This window comes from Centroberyx gerrardi, chromosome 11 (assembly GCF_048128805.1).
Source record: "Centroberyx gerrardi isolate f3 chromosome 11, fCenGer3.hap1.cur.20231027, whole genome shotgun sequence".
In the NCBI taxonomy this organism is placed as follows: domain Eukaryota; kingdom Metazoa; phylum Chordata; class Actinopteri; order Beryciformes; family Berycidae; genus Centroberyx; species Centroberyx gerrardi.
In genome coordinates, this window is record NC_136007.1 from 16,089,004 (window position 1) to 16,111,199 (window position 22,196).

A 22,196-nucleotide genomic window follows, 5' to 3' on the forward strand; every position below is an offset into this window, starting at 1 on the left:
GGACATTAGTTGTGACGTCAAATTCCGGGTTTTAAAGGGTCGGGTCAAAGACACTATGTAGCAAGACATGTAACAGGAACAGCGACGCTCGCTGACATTTGCAGATCTGTTTGTAGTTCTGAAGCGTTCGACGCCACATTTTCAAGTGTCAGTGGGTTGTTGCTTGATGCATTTTTATCTTCACCACGTTTTGGCTTGACTGACTCGTCAGGAAAAGTGAACACAGTGTGACATCGACCTTTAGACCCAGTTATGACTATTTATGACTGTACCAGCCGACTGGAGAGGCCCATGATGACTTTATCGTACAAGTCGGACATCTTTAACCTCACCATCTTGGGTTTGGGTGCATAAAAGATATCTCACTGTAGACTACTGTCATATTCAGTATAGAAAACCTTTTCTGTTTCTGGTTGCAATGTTGCTCCCAGAAATTAACTCAGAACTTCTAGGACATTAAATCCATAACATGTTTGGTTTGTTTTCTATTTTGGAAATATCACATGCTTGCTACTGGACTACACATTTCATTCATCGGCTATATTTGAAAGTAGATCAGAGAAACATTTGCATTCTTTATTTGCCCCATAAACATTTAACATTTAACATTTAAAAATATAATAATAATACATATATTAATATATAATAATAATACAACCAGTTTAAACTGGTTATGATTTCTTAGGCCTTCTAAACAATGGGGAGTGAGGCTACAGACAAAATTTCAGTGCAGCATTCCTTGGAAATAATTATGACAATGCCATCCAGGGGAAACATGGAAAACTTAATAACTCCTTTTTAAATTTAAATGTAGGCCTAATTGCAATTGTAACCTGTATTCACACCAGATCTTGTTAGTGTGAATTTTACATATTTTATGCAATTACCACTTTAAGTAATGACAGCATACTGGACACACTTAAATCAACGCCCTACTTAATTAAAATAGGCTATGATAGTATACATTATAGGCATTTCAAGCATGGGTGTAGGAAGTATCTTTTGGTTTGAGGCAGCTTGTTACCTCTTCCCAAAGAAGAATGAAACTACAGGGGCATACACAGGAAAACACTTATAATGTATAATTAAATAAAGTCTAAAATGGACCACTATTTTTATCCTGTGAAGGCACTTTGTGGTTGATTATTTTATTATCATTTTGGCAAAACAACTTACTGAGCTACTGAAGACTAGTAACTGACGGAGGAGGAGAAATCACATCCAAAGTGAATTTTAATGACTTTTTGGAAAAACCAATAAACCTTTCCATTAATTTCTTAACAGGAAACGTTAAGTGGAAGGAATAAAGATGAAGAAGAATGATCCATTGCAACACTACAATGGTATGATAAATTACACTTGGATACACCAATAGTAAATTAAGGTGCCTCATTTTCCTTATTCACTATTTTAAATTAATACCTTACTGGAACATGTTAACCACCAGGGCAATGAGCAACATATGAAGACATATAATGATGCCCAAAACATGTTGAAATATTTATGGAGCCCCCTGTATGTGTCTGTATGTGGAGGCAGCTTTGAGAGGGGAGGGTGTCTCCTGTCGAGGTGAGGTAGGAGAGGAGGGCGAGTCAGGCGAGAGAGAGCGCCTTCTGGTGGGACTGCTGCTGGGCGAGCCACGGGGTGAGCCACGGGGTGAGCCACGGGGTGAACCAAGGGGTGAACCAAGGGGTGAACCAAGGGGTGACGAGTAGGGTGACAAGGCCTGGAGCATGCGCCCACTCCGCTCCTGAATCGCATGCTAAACAAGGAGATTGAGAGATAGAAGATGTTAACGCTGTGTTTTGTCATGATTAGTTAGGAAAAAGTCATTTGTTAAGATGTATTTCTTATTTAGCTTAATAGACAGACTAAATTAAAGGAAAATTCCACCCTTGGATACTCTTACACTATTATATCAATCAATCTTATAGCAATCAATCAATCTTTATTATAGCACCTTTGTAAAACAAGGTTAAGTGCTTTACAAGAGACAACATATCATCATTCTGGGTTGTTCAATGCATCCCAGGAGGTATTTTGTGTTGCAAGTGTTGCAATTGACCTTTTTGGTGTACCCACTTTCCCTCAACCTGCCTCATATGCTTCTACTCCAGTCAATGATTTCCTACATTTCCCAGAATGCCTTTTGACAACCCCCAGAGAACGGGCCTGAACTTGTTGCATTCAGCTGCGAGTTACAGGCTATGTGTAGGTGGAGAGAGCAATTGCAATAGTGATAGCAGTGCAAGAGTTTTTCAAGAAGAATCGCACCCCATACTCAAAACACAACATCTCATGTAGCTGCATTGCATTCTGGTCTATTGAGGCTACTGTCAGTACAGACATTGGTGTCTCTTCCTCTTCTACGATGGATTTTTCCCTGTAAGATTGTTGAACGTTGGTGCAAAATGGTCTAGAAAGAAACCCTTGCTCTTTGATTCTGAGGGACTGACACCAAAACCTGACATTTACTGTTGATGTTTAGGTAGCTGAAACATTTTCAATGATTAAACTGCATAGCTGCACCAGAAATATATAAATAAATATTGTTTGGCCAGTTATCCAAGGGAATAATAACATTACCCCACCAAAAAAAACATATGGACCCAGAAATGCAAGGTACATTGCCAATGGCTTTTTTTTTTTTAAGAGTGTTAGCTTTTTTTGGGTGGATTTTTCCTCTAAATTAGAGTTAGATATTGATATGATATCCACTGTGGAGTAATGTAAAGGTAAACATGCCCATGCTCCATCAGGACCAAAAAGCTCCAGGAAGTTGCCAATGAATTCTCTCGACTTCTCTTCCCACTTGTGGATGAGGTCCTGACTCTTCTCCTCCACCCTGTAGACAAAGTGCTTGGACTTTTCCTCCACCGTCCGGACCGTCTCTTTCATCTTATCCACCTGGTTCTGGAGCCGGTATTTGTTCTCCTGTCAAAACAGACAAAGCAGGACCAAATGACCATCAGTACATTTGCATTCATGTTGGACCTTGTATTCAGAATCTTCAGATCTGTTTTTCACCTGTAGTCAGTTATGGGTTTAATTGAGTGTTAATTAAATAAGGTCTGTCTTACGTTAATGAATCCAACATTTAGCTCTCGGGCTGTGTAGCCTCTTTGCAGGTTGCGTCGGACATAGACGTCGTAGTCCCGGACGATACGAGTGATCAGATCAGATGTGGAGATGCCCTCTGTCCTCTGAGTGGCCACAAACATTCCTGAGACAAACACACATCAGTCATTCAAGTGTTATGACACAGGGCACAAATAATGGATTATATAATTGTACATGTCTTCACCTGCTTCCTTGATGTGTTTATAGACATCCTCCGATCCGGCAGACGTGTACGGGATGTCATCATGGGCCACAAAGTCGATCTGTGAGCGTAACATGACGGCATTCAGAACTGATTTAACACCAGACATCTTTGTTAATCTGTATGACATTTGAAGGATAACACCAGTGTAATTTTACTTTTTTCCTATCGCCATTAATACCCATAAAAAGTCTAAACCTACCTTTGTATTTGCTACAGTCAGAAGCTACTACTGTCTGTTCTGTACTGCAGGTTGGCCCTACATCCTGGAAATCATAGCCTCCCATTGTTTTCAAAAATACATTAAAAACAGCTCAGAGACATACATCGGTGGGGTTAGACTTTTCTTGGGCATTAATAGCAAAAGGAAAAAAATAAAATTACATTGGTGTTATCCTTTAAGAAGGTGTGTGTGCAGTGTGACTGAAGGACCTTGTGTTTCTTGAGGAATTCTGGGGAAAGGGTCCAGGGAGCGTCCCGCACCACCTCATCGACATAGCGGCAGTGCCTCAGGGCTTCGTAGCGTTCGTCCTCTGTCATCACCGTATAGCCTTTATACTTGTGAGTGAGTTCATCACTGCAGACTGGAGGCACAGACACAGAGGAGACGTTGCATGGACACGTCTTATTAAAGCAGGAATAGGCCTTAATCTGGAATTGTTAAACTAGAAGATTTGGCATTCATGAACATGTTTTAAATTAGGCTTAGTTGCTTCTTGTCTGGGGAGTCTTTGAGGAAAGTCAAAGCCTAATCAGACCCAGTTAAAGAGTTTCCTTAACCCTTGTGTGATGTTCAGGTCTGTGGGACCCGATTTCAATGTTCACTAAAAGAAAAATGATAAAAGGAATTATTTTTTCAACCTGAGACTCATTGGCCTTGGCTCATTTTCTGTGAAGACCATGTAAAAGAGCACATTTTCATTGAGTGCGTATTTAATTATTACCTGATAGTAATAAAAGTGTGTGTGTAGGTGAAAGCAAGTAAAAATTAAACAAAAAGGTTTGCTGTGTGTCTTCCTCCTACCTGGGCCGGCTGTTTCAACATAGCACCAAGAAGCTGTCTGCTCCCGTTTTTTCGCTTTCCCCGCACTCTTAACCCTCTGTAGTGTGTGAAACTACAAAAAATCTTGCGGGAACCTGCACAATGTTATTTTGAAACATTGTAAACATTCAGTATTTTCCCACTCTCTACCCCAGCCAGGTGCAAATTGGGGAAGACACACAACACATAAATAGCTTTACGTGTGTGGCTTTTTACATAAATTGTTATGGCTGTATTGTTTTAAAAACCCAATAATGTTGTGGGTCCTCCAGACCCGTGAACATTGAATAACAAAAACATGAATACCACACAAGGGTTAAAAGACTGAAATGGGTTGAACACATTTTAAAATAATGGACTAATCTGCAGTTGCACTTTTTGTATTTATGCTTAGTGTTATGACTGCCATAGTCCTTTCTCCTAAAGTACAAGAGCCTAACAGTGACACTGAGGGTACACCTGCCTCCTTGGAGGTTTAATGTAAATATTGATTTTGTCTTTGAAAGCTAATTGAATTAAATATACCCCCCACCCCCCACCCCCACCTCAGCCTGTGCAGCTCTTGGTGCAGCTGGCCCATACACTCTTACAAATTTCATACTGTACACAGAGGCTTAAACTGTCAATGGGATACTATTATCTGAATACACAATAGGCTGCCTCTAAATTTGTAGACTGTTGAATTGTCTGATGTGGAGAGAGAGCAAGCGAGAGACAGAGACAGAGAGAGAGAGAGAGAGAGAGAGAGAGAGAGAGATTCGTACTTTACCTCCAACTATCAGGTGTGTGTTGGGGAACAGATTTTTGGCCTGCATCAGAGCTCGAGCATGCCCCGAATGGAAGAGATCAAAGATCCCATCAGCATAGACTCGCACTGGACGGTAAGCTACAAGACAAGAAATTAACAGGGAAGTCTTCAAATACCAATATGACATTACATCCTCCCTCTCTTTCCCTTTTTTCTATATTTCTCCCAGTAGCTTTCCCTTGTTCCTCGCTGCTATTAGCTGAGATTCACCTGATCTGAAGACACATGCCTCTGTCTACACTACAGTGGAGGGGGCAGCTGAAAAGACTATTTCTCTACAGGGATCAAGTGTCACATTTATTTATCTGTGATGAACCCAAAAGGATGTATATTGGAAGTGTATAAAATTGTGTACAAAATGCCCAGGAGGAGACCCATTTATCCAAGTTATAATTACATGACATGAGCTGGCAATGGAAATAGAAACTAGTTGGATGTGTAACCTGGTGTGCCCCTCCGTGCCTGGGCAACAGTCAGCTTCTCATGGGGAACCTCCGATTCACAACCTGTAGCTTTGGCAAAAATGGCCGGCTCCCTCAGAGTCTGATTACAGAGACAGGACAAAAACAAGAGAGGAAACAGAACGTGTCATCAAGTTTGAACCAGTTCTGTATTTTTCAATTCAATTCACCTCCATTCACTTCCATTCAAGTCAAGTCAAGTCAACTTCATTGTCTTTCCACCTTACACAAGTGCACAGTGAATGAAAAAAGCTTTTATTGGGCTCATGTTACATTCTAAACAAGCATAAACAAAGAGAGCAGCCCAGACTGTATAATAACAAAACAGTGCAGTAAGACAACATAGCACAACAGTGCAATGGTAGGTCAAGTGTCACAAATCAGTAATCAATAATTGGGAATTGGAGAATCAGAACTGGGAATTCAAGGTTTGCAATATTAATGTGAGTGATGCAAAGTAATTCAAGTATTTGTAGAGACATAAGCAGAGAAATAACTCAATATAATAAAGGTAGGGAAAGGCACTTGAACCTTGGCATGATGCCTATCAGTAAATGTGGATGACGTGAACCCACGACATTAAGTATGGTCACACCCGTTTACCAACCTCTTTAAACCTCTATTCATTACATGGTAAGAAAGATACTATCAATGCAAGATAAGACCATAACAACTTTGAATAATCTTAAGACTCTGAGGTAATAGAGTAAAAGGTAAAAGAGTCTGGATATGTTATGGACTTTGTGTTGTGTGTAGATAAATATACATAGCTTTATCTGCTGTGTTGGAAAGTATACTTTGAACTCTTGAACTGCTTGAAATCCACTCATGATTAACTACGAGATTATTGAGTTTGTAACTTAATCTCATTAAATTCTGTTTTGAAATGTGCAGTAGCCAACTTGTGAATGTATTTGTGAATGCTAATAGTTTTTAGCATACTACCACATTTGCATTGCAGACATGTTCTCTTACAATATGGTGAAACATTAATCTTAGTCAGAACTCAACACACACACTGGCCATGCTTACGTAATGCAATTCTACAGCCGTGGAACACAGTTTTATGATGTGAGTCTGCAAACACTTTATGTAATGAATCTCGCTATTCTCTGTCTGACAAATTTCTCACACAAATTTTCATTGTCAACCAAGTTACTTTAAGTTTTGTCCAGCTGAAATAACTTGTGAGGTTATCAAACATACATTGAATGAATGAATGATATATAGAGAGAGATATTTGTGTGTGTGTGTCATGCCACATAATGGAACATTGTATTGCCGACATAAAAATGAGTCACGGCCATATCATCCCACCTAGCTAACCGGTTAAAATTTAACTTCTGTAATAGTCATTTTATACAAAGTTAGTCACACATATTCAGAGAAAAAGCCAATACAAATCAGAGATATTAATTTGACTTATATCATAGACATTTTCTCATTTCCCATGTCTTCTCTAAATAATTTGATTAAAAATGACTGTAGTTAGAATGTAGTTATGACAGGACTTACCCTGCGAGGGCCTCCTCTCTGGCTCTGTGGGGCCTGCTGCGGGACACCGCTGCCTCGGCCTCGTCTCCTTCCAACCATGCTGGATGTTCTGCTTCCTTATTTACTTACAATGCCACAGTGTCCACCTGCAGTTCCTGTGCTCTGCTGACTGTTGCGCAGGGCCGATTTCTAAGTGTGTGTGTGTTAAGTATGCATCCCATCGGCCAGCCTGACCCTGATGACGGGAAAACGTAGTGAGCAAAGTTCAAGCCACCCTGGTAAAGGTATTCAGAAATTTAGTTTGCACTTGTCATCAATACTGAGCAAGGGGGACTTTCCCTTTCCTCGTGTAAAGTAACACTGAAGCTTGTAACAAAAATGTAGGCCTGAATACCTTTGTATGATATTAGTAGACTGTATTTATGTCACAGTCTGTATTTATGCCTTGAGTGTCGGCCAATTGGGAAATGTTCATGTTGATGTTGCAACCTTGTAATTCATTGCTGTAGCTTACAGTATGTTGGGAAAGGCTAAATATGTTCAACTGTATTTAAACTGCACTCCACAGCAATCTTTTACATTGGCAGCCTTTGGAACCAAACACAGTGGGACAATCCTGTGTACCGAGTGTTACATGATACATGTTACATTGCTACATCTATTATGCAATTTCAGTTGTGACAATAGTTGAGGCAATACATCTCAGACATTAAATGGCCGATTGCCTACTGTACTGTACTGCTTGTAAATCATCCATGTCATACGGTTGTTGTCACCACCTGCTGGTAATCCATTACAGTATTGGTTGTTTACATTCTAGCACTAGGGGCAGTTTGTCCCAGATGTGAGAGGCCATGTAAGACATAATTCAAACTTTGCTGTTCACACACACACACACACACACACACACACACACACAGACAGACACACACACACACACACACACACACACACACACACACTATACTCATGCATAAATATATGAAACATATATGTAAAATACATGCATTGTAAGTATGTGTATACATAGTTATATATGAGGCATTCTATTCTATTGCATTGTCATCAAGATATGCTTATAATACTTATTTTAATGCAGGATCATGTTTTAGCAAATACCATCATTATATACTGTAGGAATATTCATTTTCAAAATGGGCTACTTTCTGATTTCTTTAAAGTATGAAGTCAACAAGACTATGCCAATATGAATAATAAAAATATGATTAAATGTCCCAAAATATTTTTTAATAATGTTATGAAATTTTGATTTGAGTACCTTGTAATATCTAGTTTTCGGCTTCTATCATGAGTATTGGCCCAAAATCTGACTGACTATGTTACCCGTCACCTTCTTGACAAACATTTAATTTTTTACTCACTTACAAATGCGCGAGTGTCTCACATATGTACATGTGAGCAGGACCGTGCACAGACATTTACAGGGGCAGGGCCTCATAACCCAAAAAGTTTCCCTCCTCCTTTTCAGTCTCACAAATGTAAATCTTTTTTTCTTTTTCAAGACCTGTCTTGTCATCTGCCCATTGGACTGAGAGGGGAGATGAAACTTCACCCGTCCTCCAAGTCCCTTCCTGATAGGAGATTGCTGGCAGTCAGGGCAGAGATTAAAGGAATACTTCACCCCAAAATGAAAAGTCAGTCATTTTCTACTCACCCCCATGTCAGTAGAAACTCCACTGAAGTTGGCAGGACCACCAAACACGCAGCAAGTTAGCCTCCATATCTCATCCTTCTCTCAAACTATTGAAGTTTATGGGGCCGTCTCTTTACAGCTCCAACAAAAGCCTAAAATATCATCCATCAAATTTCTCCAAACAGCTTGTGCAGCATGATCCAAGTGTTTTGTAGCCAAACGATTGCAGCGTGGGTCCAAAAGTCCAATATTTACCTCATTATCTCTATATTTTCCACACTGATGATGCTTTGTTCGAGATTGTGCCATGCGATACAGTAGCAATCAACTTGTATGAAACAGAATGGGCTCAATAAACGGAGAAGCGTGTGACCAGGTCATCCTTATATGTACATGTCAAGTTCGCCAGCTACATGAAAAAGTGGCATAACTGGTTTGGCTGCACGAGTATCAGGAAACACTTAACACAACAGGAATGTTTCACCTGTGTACAGACTGGCCTGGGGCAAGGGGCGTGGCTATCCCTGTGAGAGTAAGAGGGTGGGAGAGTATTGCTTGGCTGTTCTTCTTCTCACTTCCTGGAGTGAACACTGTCATACTGTGCAGTTACAAGCTGAGGAGTACCCAAAATATTCTGGACCGTTAACACAGCAGGCCAGGAGACACTTGTCCCACAGCAAAGGTAAGGCTCTTACTACATTGCAGCTACGTTATGCCTCTCTCATGCTTCTCAAATCTGAACATGTTAAATGTTAAAACTGAGGAAGACACTGACCGTGTACAGCCTTGCAGAAGAAACTGTCCGTCACTGGCAGATCTGGCTGCCAAAGGAAGACAGGTTGTGTTGCTGCACATTGGAGTTTTAGTTATACAAACATTTCCCAGAGGCAGAGCTGCTCTTCAGGCAGAAAAAAAATCTCATTGGTTGAGTTAAACCTCACTGGGCTGAGCCAAAGAATCACAGTTTTTCAGAGAACAAATTGGAAGGAACTCTTGTCAAAATATAGATAAATTCTATAAATGGCAATGGCTTATTTCCTTTCTCATTCATTTATATATGGCATTTATGATCTTGGCAGATCAGCAGGCTAGATAACTAGCCGAGGTTTAACTCAAGTGAGATTATCTCTGCCTCTGAGAAATGCTTGTTTAAGTAAAACTCCAATCTCTTGTCCCCAAGGAGAGATGGAGGAAACGGTCACAGCAAAGTTCTTCCCCAAAATGAAAGAAAGACAATGAATTTGACACCGCTGATAGTTCCATGATACGATGCCTTTTTGGCAGAAAAACACAATCTGTGTTTATTCTTCTTCACATGCCATAACCTGAGAGACAGCCAATGGAAGATCAAACCAACCACACTGGATTTGTATCCCAGCATGTTTGGTGTTCACTGGATGTCGCACCCTGTTTTTTTCTGGAGTGATTGTTCAATTGCGTGATATTGGCTTTTTCCAACTGAGTGATCACGTTGAAATGTTGCTGTGTCCTCAGTGGTTTCAAGTTCCGTTGATTGGTTATATTTAGAGCATTCCTTTTGGTATCTGTTTTGTTATGTGTGTGTGTGTGTGTGTGTGTGTGTGTGTGTGTGTGTGTGCGTGTGTGCATGCATGCGTGTGTGTGTGTGTGTGTGTGTGTGTGTGGTGTGTATTGGAATATCTTACCATGCTCTCTTTGAATTGAATTATTTAATGTATTTTAAATAATGCTCTGACTCTTTTTCTCTAATGACTCTTTCTGTCTGCAGATTCTTTGCACAGTGCTAGTCTCAAGCATGTTCCTTTGGCAATATCTGACACTGCTCTTGCTGATAACTATTCAAGTATGCAAAGGTATGGCCTCAAACCTAAAACTCTGATATACATCTTAGCCTTGTGTATGCATGTACACGCGTGCCCTCGCACACACATGATCTAAGTCCCATGTACATTTTTAATAGTAGATGTTGAGCAACAGTACTTCTGGGAAAGAAGAAATTCCAGTAACACTTGCAGTACTGAGAATTAAAATTCATTAGAAAAACTGACATGTTTCGGTCAGTGGCCTACATCACGACTTCCAAAGCCACAGCTCTTGGGCAACAGTTGCTGAGAACAGCTGATGGCATTTCTGCCACTTGGCCATCTCAGCAGAATCTACATAATAGACACGGGTCATTTCTGTGCTGCTTTTGACTGGGAACTGATTCTCCAGCTGACCTCCAGGATGGTGCCAACCATGGGTTGTAACCAAATGTGTGTGCTTATGGTTTGTCACATGACCACATCCTCATGCTTTTCTATGGCTCCACGAGACTGTATGCATCAGAAGTCTATTGGCTGTGAATTATATTGGTTGATTTTTAGTGTATTTTTTTTTTTGCATTTAGATATCTTGGGTGAATTGGTTTACAAACCCAGACAAAGGCCATCTGCCAAAATCAAAATGTGTTAATTTTACTATTTTAAGTGTTGCTGGAATTTCAGCTTTCCCAGTCTAACTTGCCCATCCCATGCATTTTCACCATAGGGTGAAATTGTGCCAGAAAATTTCATCCTCAAACAACAAGGTTTTGGTGGTTAAGGCACTCACTTATTAAAGGTCATGCAACCTTTCTTGAGCAATAACAGTGGCTATTAAGGTTGATATGGTCAAGTCTCATTTCCTGTTTCTTCCTTTCTTTGTCCACCTCCACCCCTCCATCTCTCTTTCTCTCTCTGCCCTTCTTTTACTCTCACCCCCCCACCTCTCTTTCTCTGTCTGCCCTCCTTTTACTCTCACCCCCACATCCAGCCCAGAGATGTGATGAATTTACAGATCTAGATATCCATCACTCATTCATTGGAACCAACCTAAAAACGCGGTTGTTGCTGTACACCAGGGCCAATGCAACCTGCGGTAGACAGCTGTCCCACTCCAACCTGTCGGCCCATCCCAACTTCAACTTCTCCAGACCCACCGCCTTTGTCATTCATGGATATCGGCCCACTGGGTCTCCGCCAGCGTGGCTGGAAAAGATCACACAGCTGCTCCTGCAAAGGAAAGACATGAATGTTGTGGTGGTGGACTGGAACTACGGAGCCACTAATCTAAACTACTTTAAGGCGGTGGAGAACACACACAAGGCAGCAGACAATCTCACAGCTTTCATTGAAAAGATGCAGGTATGAGATGTGTTTGACACTGTGTAAATAAAAATAATCAATTTCCCGCTGTGGCACTTCATTGATTCCTCTCTGCTTCTTCTTTGTCTTGCTAGATGGAAATTCCCCCTCGCACAAAAAGTAAAAACATATCTATTAAAGACTGTGCTGCTACTCTCTGTGTAACAAGACAAATGGCCGTTTGATCTTTTCAGGAACATGGTGCCTCTCTGAGCTCCATCCACATGATTGGAATCAGTCTTGGAGCTCACATATCAGGCTTTGTAGGCGCTAACCTGAAAGTGAAAGGCAAAGGGAAAATTGGAAGAATTACAGGTAAGAGTATGTGTTTGTGTGTGTGTGTGTGTGTGTGTGTGTGTGTATCTTTTTGTTATACAGGCACATAGGGATGAGCAAGATCTGAGTCAGAAATAAAAAATCTGAATCATTATATATCGATGATCTTGAATACTTGTGTCTAGATTTGTGAGCAGTAACATGTTTCTCTCAAAGCTAGAAACAAGAGTTAAGTTTCTTGTTGATGTCATCAGGAGACAAATCCTTCAGCTTCTTTTCCGGACATTTATTTTATGCGGAAATGGCCACAGTTTTCAATTCATTGCCAAACCGTTAGGACTATAATGAAATAAAGCGCATTTGGACCTCGAGCCATAAACAAATACGTCAAATGAAGCAGCTCCAGGTTTTGTGTCATGATGACATATCAGATTCAATACTTTGTTCATTTACATTTTATTCGTTAATTTGCATTTAGCGGACATGCTTATTGAGACCGACTCACAATAAATGTGACTCTAGGTTAAGCTTTGTGAGTTGTTGTCTTCACACAACCTATCAATCGAGTCAATGGTGATGGAGATGTTTTGCAGTGGGCAGGATTTGTCAGAGAAAAAGAGAAGCTCAGTCTTGATGAATCCCGGAAAATCCTAGTGGAGAGAGTACATGATGAAGGCGGAAACCCTCTTCACATTGACTTGTAAGAGAAGTCAGTCAGGTATGAGAGTAGTGCAGTGCAGACCCAGAGATTTTGAGGTCAGCAAGGGTGGCAAAGCAGCATCAGGTATTAAAGGACCAAGGAGAGAGAAGTAGAACTAGTGGTGTGGACTGCTTCTGTAACAGCAAGGAGCGCAATTAATGTGCTGCTGTGAAGCCAAACTGGTTGGGATCCAACATACTATTCTGTGAGAGATTTCAAGAAAGGTGGGTAGAGGCAGCATGTTCAAGGGTTTTGGAAAGAAATGAAAGGAGCAATACTCGTCTGTAATTTTTTGACTTGTCAGATGGGTCAAAGGTTTGTTTCTTGAGGAGTAACTCTAGCTCACTTGAAGACAGATGGTACACATCTAGGACTTGACAGTAATCAAGAAAGGGGGCAGATCGGCAGTAACGGTTTGGAGAAGGGGATGATATCGAGAGGCCAGGTGGTAGCTGTGCTGGCGGTAATAGATTTTAAACTAACCATGACCCAAACCCAGACAATTAAGTGAGAGATTCAGCCTACCCAACCCATTGGGTGTGGGTGGACCCTCATCAGGTCCTGCTGGGTTTGGGAATAAACTTCAAGCTCTGTTGAGGCTTAATGATCTAATGTTTCCAGCTCTGGATCCTGCTGGGCCTCAGTTCACCGACAAGCCCCCGGCGGAGCGGCTGGACCCCACTGATGCAGAGTTTGTGGATGCCTTACACACAGACATAGATGGTAAGCTAAGCTGAAATGCAATATCACTGATTTGTAATGCTTTGTAAATTGGGATGGGACGATATGATTTGATACGCAACATGGGGTTCATGATTTGATACAACCACAATACGAGGTAATAAATAAAAGTAAATGTATTGCAATATATTAAATTTCGATATATTGTCCCATCCCTATTTGTAAACTCTTTAAAAATGTATTATTTGTGTTTATGTTTTTGGAAACGTGTATATACTGTATATACTGTATGTATACAAGTTATGTAAATAAAATTAGTAATGTTGTTGTCATTGTTATTGTTGTGTCAACTGTGCATTTTACAGCGTTGGGCTTCAGAAAGCCTCTAGGTCACATTGATTTCTATGCTAATGGAGGAACAGACCAACCTGGCTGCCCAAGGACCATCTTTTCTGGTAAGGTCATTAAGATTATGAGAGAAAAATTAAAAATACAAAGATTACCAAGAAACTGTCGATTCATCTACAGTGACTGGTCTGATTTTGTAAAGAGATACTTCACTGTAGAGGGTGTCACACCTCTTCTAACCGATGATGAAACATGTAAGATCTCAAAACTAGTTCACTGACGGCCGTATGTTTGAGTCATGGTTTCAGTTTCACGGTGATTCATGTTGTAAGAAATTGAACAATGTTGTAATAATCCACTTCAAATGTGTTTTTTTCCCACCCTATTTAGGAGGAGCCTATTTTAAATGCGACCACCAGAGATCAGTGTTGCTCTTCCTTGACTCTCTGACACAGATCTGCACCAGCAGGGCCTTCCCCTGCTCCTCCTACACAGACTTCCTGGATGGAAGCTGCATGGACTGTGATCAGTTCAGTGCTGCTGGATGCCCTGTCTTCGGTTGGCACAAGATTGTCCATTAGTTGAATGAAAAACACAAACACTCCTTCTTCTTCATCTCCACTCTCAAAATCAATGCCTTAATCAAGCTAATGCACAGTACTAAATTGTGTATTAAAATGCACATACACATTTATTTTGAAAGTTAGATCTTTGTTTCATTACAAAACAAGATAAACACCATGTGAAAAATAGAACTTCTACTCTTACAAAGTAATTGATTTGAATTTGTAATTTGAATGAAACACTTTTCTTCAAAGGTTTGTTGAGCTGACAAAGCTGTCACACTCACTTCCAGGTTATGATGTCACAGAGTGGCAAGACGCCCTAGTGAAGTTACAGCAAACAAAGGCTTTCTTCACCACCAATAAAGAGTCTCCATTCTGCAGTAAGTACTAAATACTAATCAATAATAGGATGGAAGCACATAAGACATACCTTTTAAGATCAATGTCAATTTGTTATTTGAAATGTAATTAATAATTTCAAATATAAATGTGGTATATATAGTACATTAGTTATGACTAAGGTACTAAGGGAACACATTGAAAGTCAAATTAGAATTTTTAACATTATGCAAAAAAATGTGAAAGAGGGCTTCCAGACTGTCAAATGGATAAACTTGTACTAAGACCTTTCTAAAAACAAGAAGTACTTTAGTGCTTAGTGCTGCAAAAAAAGTAAGATGCATCCTGTAAATAAAAGAAATAAAAGAATTAAAAATAAAGAGCACAAAAAAAAAACGAAAATACAAAAGTCTGTAAAAAGAAAATATGTTGTAAGAAGAGATGTGAAAGTTGATACTGACTGACTTTCTTAATGGATGATTATTAACATTCTATAAATGTCCCCATCAATGGAAAACTTACTGGAAATATTAACACAAAAAATGCTTTAGATTGATTCTCTAGACCTATTTATTCTGAAACTGGCAAAGAATTGATCTCTTTATCTCTTCTATGTGCATATGAAGAGTTTAATTAAAAAAATGCTACTGTATATATCCATATTAAAAAAGAATTGCTACCTGAAATTCATTAGTCAATACTTCATTCAGAAGGATGATTTCATCTGCAGAAGTGCTATTGTTTTGTAACCAAAGATGAATGATAACTTCAGTAATCTTCCATGTTGAGTTGCATTTTTATGCCAGCGATCATTTTCCAAGAAGAGGTGCAAGTTTATTATCTCATTTTGGAGTTAAACTCTTCATATCCTCTCTCAGGGACAAACTACAGGGTGGATATAGTGACATGGAATCAGGAGGCAAGCTGGGGCTACATTACCATTAAACTGCACAGTGATGGTAAAGTAGCAGAGGCAACGATCAACCAGTAAGTCTTCCTTCATTCTTCATTAAAGCCTCAAAGTACCAATATTCCACTAGGACTGTTTTACCATTTCCTCTCTCTCAGAAATCTTTTTTTCTCTGTCCTTTTAGTAAAGCATCAAAGTTCAAGAAGTACACAGAGACCCAGTTGTTGGCCCAGTTTGACAAAGACCTTCAGTCGGTGAAAAAGGTCTCCATCAAATTCTCCACTGGGAATGCATTCAAGCACAAATATAAGCTGCGTGTTCTCCGAATCCGTCTCACACATCTGGAACAGAAGGACAGGTACACAAGGACACAGTTGTTTTGTGAAATTATTGTGTAATATATTCACAAATTTGACCTAGTTAATGTATTATTTTAGCTATTCTCACCTAGCAAGTAATGTCATACTTCTCTTAACTCTACCCTTATTACAAAGAGGGTTTCACACATTATAAATAATGTCAGTCATTGATAAAACTCTCTCTCACATTACTTTTTTTCTGTGCTAAAAGTTTTGTTTATATTTGGGAATCTAGATGTAGCTACAAACAGCTAGTCATATGTGACGTGTATGAAGTTAGATTTCTGCCATAATCCTACAGAGTCACTATCTGGAACATCAGTGCTACACTTTACATAATGTTTGTGTTTATGCGTTAGAGGATATCACCACTTTGATCATGATGAGGATTATGCGGGAAATTGAACTTCATATGACCGGCTCTGTATCTCTTTGTCTCATCCAGGCCTCTTTGTCGATATGACATCCTTCTAGAGGAGAACAAAGAAACGACCTTCAGACCTATTCCCTGTGAAGAGTCCAACTTCTGAGCCAAAACCAACATTTCACACCCACAGAACGAGATTCAGCAGACTGTTCAGTCCCTCCAGGATTTATTACAGGAAACATGTGAGGATTGAAGAAAATAGCATGTCGAAGCACGGACTTGATATCAAACTATTTATTGACAAAATGTGATGATTTGTGATGAGACAACAGAATGTGATGACTGGTGATGGAATGCACAAAAAAGTAATCATCATTTTTAGAGGGAAATTTTGCCCCAAAACAGAATTCATGTGTGTTGCTCGTAGACAGTTTCATCTTAATTCAGGAATTTGAACAAGAATGAATCTTACCTCAAAGCTAGAAGAAAAATCTAGAGATGATGTCAGGGGAAAAAATGCTGACGATGAATCACAGTGAATGCGATACTGACTTTGTTGATGCAACTACAACACCTGATTTTAAAAGAATATGTTAACATTTTCTGTTTTATATCTGTAAGCACTCTTTCTCCAATTCATTGACAATTTTTTTTTTTGTCTTTGAGTGACACTGCAGATTAGAGCCTTGTTTCATTGGAGAGCCTTGGAAAGAGCTGTTGTGTTCACAAATATTGTTAGAGTTGTTTCAAATCCAACAAACATGAATTCTGGTTTAAAGCGCATTTTTTTAAGAATGAGAAGGGCAGGGAAACTGTCCTGACCAACATGTTCATTTTACAAAATCACAACTTTCTGGAAGGACTGAAAAAGTAATCATTTACATAGCATTAACTTTGAAACTGCCATAAAACCTCAAAGATATCAGTATTTCTTTTATTTAAAAAAAAAAAAATGACAGGAAATATATTTTTAAAAATCCCTACATAAACATATTTTTCAATGAGTCAGATATTTTTCAAGGATGATCTTTTTTTTTTTCTTTTTTTTTTGTTACCTTTTTAAAAAAATAAAAACCTTTATCACAGGCCAGTACACAGTTGGACCTCATTCTTTGGTTTCTTAAATAAAGATCTCTTGATTTTGTTGATGGTGATGTTCTCTGTTCAGCTCATTTAGACATGCGCTTCTTCATGCGTTGTATCTCCATCTGACACAGAAGGAAACATTCAAACCATGAGTACAGTTGCTGTATGATATGAAGTGCAATATTTTAACCTGAAGGTGGTTCAGCCCAAATACTCTTTTTAAAACATATTTTACAGAAATTCTATTATTATTTTATCGTATTTTGAGGTTGCAGATTTCCAACTTCAAGAATTTCAGTAGTATTTTGAAGCACAACATAATGTCCAAAAAAAAAAGGGGGGATAAATCTTTTTTTTGCGTGACCTTCTATGACATCACACTTACATAACCGTTACAAATACATTGTTTGACAAGTAAAGTTCATAGTGCAACAAAAAACACGACATGACAAACACTGTATAAGTAAAAAAGCAGTAAGTACCTGCCATAAAACTGATAGTGTAAACTATTCACAGATTTGACAACTAAACTGTATAGATGCCTTTATGTTCAGGCCATACCTGTAATGTCAAGCGAATCCTTTTCTCCTCATCTAGCTCATTCATCAGCAGTTTAATCTCTTTGCTAAAAACACAAGATGTTGTCAAATTAGTGCAACCAAAAATTCTCCATATGAAACCTTAACAAAGGCACTGATGCAGGGATGGGAATTTCAGTAGCCCACTAACATGTGGCTAATAGTTTTCCTTCTGGGCTACTGAAAAGCTCCCCTTCCAAGCTAGAATCTTGATGGGGGCTAACAGAGAAAGCATTAAGATGGCGGCTTAATAGTGCAGCTGGGTTAGTGTGCTGTATCTTCATATTCCATCCCTGCATTGATGCCATTCAGCTTATCATCTGTAGACAGAGACCGGGGCACCTGGACTAAAATGACTTTTGTGGTCGTCAAGTGTATATACTGTACATAGATATATATAAATATTTTATACTTTTATTTCACATTGCTCTGATTCTGAAACATGGTTTGGTTGAAATCTACAGAACTGCAAACAAAACTTTCTCAAAAATATGACACAGCAACTGTTGTGTGATCTGAGACAAACTGGAACAAGCAGGAATACAATTTGGCCACGTATTTTCCTGAGTAGATTTTAAAAAAGCTGTACTCCCTGGACAGATTTTGAATGGGGGATTACAAATTGGGTTATGACAACTGATTAGCGCTGTCAGGTTAGGGCCCAAAACTCATAATTTCAACTAGGGATGTGCTCAACAATTGATCCGTAAACAAATGTGTGGAGGTGTGTTTGAGTTGTGGCTGGGTGGACATAGATGTTTGTCATATGGAATAATAATGGTGGTGTGGGGATAAGAGGAAAGTGGAGCATAGGTCCTGTGCATAGGCCTCATAATTCCTAGCTACGCCCCTGGACAGAGACAAACTTACTTATGCTGACTCTTCATCAGCTCCAACTCGTCCTTCAGATCTTTCAGCTCCGTCTGCAGTTGTTCCAGGTTTGGTGCAGCTGGATTTCTGCCGGGCTTGGGGTCGGAAGTGAGGCATGGGGGCGGGGCGGGACGCAGGACAGCAGACAGAGCCTCAGGTGACAGAGTGGAGAAGGGATGGGCAGCACTGGTGCGGGGGAAGGAACCGAAGGACTTTGTAGGCAAGCTGGTTTTGGTTTCAACCGTCTGTGCAGAACAACTTGTTGTTACAAGCTGACACAACAGCTTGGGAAAATTCTGAAGCAATTCTTTACTGTCATGCTAATAGCAAAATAGTGCCATGTGGAGAGAATGTGTACAGATATATAGCCTATAGATTTTTCTTTATACTTACAGGTAGGACAGACTCATTGTTACATGTTGCCTGAGTGTTTTCTTGTAGTGTTGAAGAGAGGGAATCCAGCTCCTCTCTCTTTTCTTTAGTATCTTTTCTTTCCACCTCCATCGTGAGTGTTACCTGTAAGTCAAGTCTAGTTTGAGACATCTGATAAGTAAAAGACATCTATGTAAGGGGCATTTTCACCTGTGTATGAACTATGTATTTGATGTAATTGATCCTCCAATGACGATGTTCAACATGGTCTTTGGGTAGGTCAGCAACAATTTGGTTGTAACTAAAAAAATTAAATATAGTTCCGAAATATTACAGGGGAAGTACTGCTTTAACCTTGTTTTACGTAAAGAGTCACATCGGATATCTTGCTATGTGGCTGTGTGCATATGTCACCTACAATGGCCAGCTCAAAAAAGTTAAATTTATCCCAAGGACAGATGGGACACACAGCAGAGTGAGTAATCTACATGCTCTACGAAAGGGACCGGACTAAAGGGACTCCTTTCACATAATGAGTCCCATTATAATGAACTATTAAACTAAATAATCTGATAATGTAATAGCTTAATTTCTAGACACAGTGATATCTTGTGCTAGCAATTCATAATATTGCAGAACTAGTATAAATGTATACTTCCCAAAGTCGGAAGCTCTGACTGTAATCTCTCATCTGCAACATGAGCTGCCTGCTCATTCAGCTTCTCCGTCACTGACACAATTGAATCAAACTCTTCAGTGTCTTGGAGAGAAATGGAGAATAAATGTTAAAACAAGCCTGGCCTCGTGTAGAATCTAATATAACTTTGAGTCCATTATAGAGCATGTAGGCCTAGCTCATTCATTTCAACAATAAGCCTAAGTATCATTCACATTTTCGTGATTCCACAGCCTGCATTGACATTCAGCCATAAACATGCAGTATTCAAGCATGCTCAAATTATGCTGCAACAGGTGTAATAACAATAGTCACAAGGCTTACCAGGAATGAGGGCAGAGCTATAGATGCCCATCGTGACAGAGAAGAATACCAAGGTAAAGTGTAGACAGAGTGAAAGACAGAAAAAGCTGCAGTCTTAAAGTCTAAATCTACAAATGACAGATTGGAGGGAGTCAGTGGAGCAGATTCAATAGACAAGACACCAATCAGCTCAGTGCAGCCTGTTGAGGACAGACAGCTTCATGCTACACCTTTAGAGAATACAACTATTGTTTATTAGTGTTGAAAAAGGTGAATTATTCTCATTTAAATATGACTGTTTTTTGACATAAATGGCCAACTCCAAATTGTACATACAACTGTGATAATTCTTCAAATATGGGGAACCTAAAGGAGGCTGGTACAGTAGAGACAGCTGTTTTCTTCTCATGCCATAGCAGTTAACAAATGTGCTGCACATGCTGCAACCAAGGCACAGGAGGAGCACAGTGACAGATTTTACAGTCCTTAGAAAACACACTAATCCAATAACAAGATTATACCCCAGTTGCTGTTAAGGATTCGGTGCGTACACTCACCTTGTTTTGCCAGTGTTGCTCGTGAAATACAGCAGCATCTGCGGTAACTCGACACCGTCCACCCAGGGTCCCATTGTAACCTGCTGGTCTGGAGAGTATGTTGTGATGAGAAGTGGTACTGTCACGGCTAAGTTTAGCACAGGACAGCCTGGTGCTCAGATCTGCTCACAAATATCACCGGGGCAGTGCAGAGTGTGGCAGGCTGAAGGGCAAGAGCTGTGTTTAAAGGGGCAGACTGTGGTGTACAGTTACACAAGAATTATGAATTGTAATGTTTACATTGGGGGAAACTGGGCAGGAGAAAGTCACTTAACACTGCACCTTACATACTTTCATATCCGGCAGTAGCAGGATAATGATTTGCATTTACTTTGAAACCTCAGAAATTGTTTTGAATGGTGTTCATTAATGATCCATATATTCTAAACTGGCGTAAGAGAATTTTTATGCAGAATTCTTCCTACACCCTAAAATGTTATAAGTTCTCCCATTCCCATGTTTCCAGTTATATCAAGAGAGATTCATTCAAATTATATAATGGTAGTTTCTTTGATAAATATAGGGAATAAGCTGTCAAAACAGTAATTACCAAATGTCTCTCATCATTAAAACATCAAATAAAGGTTAAAATAAAGATTTTGTCACTGTGCGCTTTTGGTTGCTTTGGGGAGAGATGGGTGTCGCTTCTGTTGAGAAGCATTCTTCAATTTGATCCTCAAACTGGTTTGACAAAACACATCTGAGCGTCCTGGCTGAGAATAGGTAAACTTAGTCCAATTGGAAACGCCTCAGCATGATTTGAATATTTAAGAGATTAAAGCCAGTCTGAGAGCAGCATCTTAAAAGATCAAACTGGGTGTGAACAGCAAACTTTGGAAAGCATGTTGAAACATCACCTGTTTGCTACACTTTCTGTAAAATGTTGCTTGTCAGACTAAGATTGCTGCAATGACAGTCCATCAGCCTAATGAACTCAGTAATACAAAAGGTGAAAGTAGCGATGGGTGTTCCTCTTAAACAATGCATCTTTCATTGTTTTGTTATTCAAATTATTGGTTGATTGTTCCATTATTCAGAAGCTATTAGCATACTATTGATTTTAAGAGTCTGGCTCCCGTTCTCCGCTTTGATAGTGTCAAGTCTACTTGGGAATGACTGATGAGATAAAGTGATGTAGTGATTGAGTGGAGTGATGCTATCAATTGTCACTAATGATAGCTCATTCATATTTACTGTTGTCTACACACAAGTGATTCTATCCCATCTCTGAATCTACATGCAAAA

The 22,196-nt window shown here is 39.5% G+C and overlaps 3 protein-coding genes across 4 annotated transcripts; 1 reads left to right on the forward strand and 2 right to left on the reverse strand.

Moving 5' to 3' along the window:
• Positions 1-575: 575 nt before the first annotated feature.
• On the reverse strand, positions 576-9,183 carry LOC139910759 (choline-phosphate cytidylyltransferase B-like). The gene is made up of 9 exons (XM_078286555.1): positions 8,803-9,183; positions 7,149-7,362; positions 5,616-5,715; positions 5,134-5,250; positions 3,755-3,906; positions 3,305-3,383; positions 3,081-3,223; positions 2,746-2,934; positions 576-1,762 (listed from the first exon to the last, which is right to left on the reverse strand). Exons 2-9 carry the CDS (start codon positions 7,224-7,226, stop codon positions 1,502-1,504), a joined length of 1,119 nt encoding a protein of 372 aa, XP_078142681.1. The 5' UTR covers positions 7,227-7,362; positions 8,803-9,183; the 3' UTR covers positions 576-1,501.
• Positions 9,184-9,353: 170 nt separating this feature from the next.
• Positions 9,354-17,613, forward strand: lipia (lipase, member Ia). The gene is made up of 11 exons (XM_078286791.1): positions 9,354-9,463; positions 10,529-10,613; positions 11,554-11,924; positions 12,119-12,239; positions 13,522-13,623; positions 13,947-14,036; positions 14,320-14,487; positions 14,786-14,875; positions 15,713-15,821; positions 15,929-16,102; positions 16,549-17,613. The coding sequence occupies exons 2-11, from the start codon at positions 10,556-10,558 to the stop codon at positions 16,631-16,633; spliced, it is 1,368 nt and encodes a 455-aa protein (XP_078142917.1). The 5' UTR covers positions 9,354-9,463; positions 10,529-10,555; the 3' UTR covers positions 16,634-17,613.
• Positions 17,552-21,037, reverse strand: LOC139910829 (SH3 domain-containing kinase-binding protein 1). Of its 2 annotated transcripts, none has more exons than XM_071898271.2 (5): positions 20,913-21,037; positions 19,398-20,136; positions 19,005-19,249; positions 18,118-18,181; positions 17,552-17,678 (listed from the first exon to the last, which is right to left on the reverse strand). In XM_071898271.2, the coding sequence occupies exons 2-5, from the start codon at positions 19,563-19,565 to the stop codon at positions 17,640-17,642; spliced, it is 516 nt and encodes a 171-aa protein (XP_071754372.1). In that variant the 5' UTR covers positions 19,566-20,136; positions 20,913-21,037; the 3' UTR covers positions 17,552-17,639. The 2 variants fall into 2 exon arrangements, with proteins under 2 accessions (XP_071754372.1, XP_071754373.1); XM_071898272.2 differs by having other exon boundaries at positions 19,398-19,520; positions 20,913-21,035.
• Positions 21,038-22,196: the final 1,159 nt, after the last annotated feature.

Bases quoted from the DNA above. Each gene is read 5' to 3' on its own strand.
- LOC139910759 (XM_078286555.1), bottom strand. From the start codon at position 7,226: ATGGTTGGAAGGAGACGAGGCCGAGGCAGCGGTGTCCCGCAGCAGGCC. The intron at 3,384-3,754 runs GTCCTTCAGTCA...TTACGCTCACAG, and splicing joins AATTCCTCAAGAAACACAAG to ATCGACTTTGTGGCCCATGA. The intron at 3,224-3,304 runs GTGAAGACATGT...TGTTTGTCTCAG, and splicing joins TAAACACATCAAGGAAGCAG to GAATGTTTGTGGCCACTCAG.
- lipia (XM_078286791.1), top strand. From the start codon at position 10,556: ATGTTCCTTTGGCAATATCTGACACTGCTCTTGCTGATAACTATTCAA. The intron at 11,925-12,118 runs GTATGAGATGTG...TGATCTTTTCAG, and splicing joins CTTTCATTGAAAAGATGCAG to GAACATGGTGCCTCTCTGAG. The intron at 15,822-15,928 runs GTAAGTCTTCCT...CTGTCCTTTTAG, and splicing joins GCAGAGGCAACGATCAACCA to TAAAGCATCAAAGTTCAAGA.
- LOC139910829 (XM_071898271.2), bottom strand. From the start codon at position 19,565: ATGTCTTTTACTTATCAGATGTCTCAAACTAGACTTGACTTACAGGTA. The intron at 19,250-19,397 runs GTAAGTATAAAG...TGTTCTGCACAG, and splicing joins ACAATGAGTCTGTCCTACCT to ACGGTTGAAACCAAAACCAG. The intron at 18,182-19,004 runs GTAAGTTTGTCT...TTGTGTTTTTAG, and splicing joins CTGATGAAGAGTCAGCATAA to CAAAGAGATTAAACTGCTGA.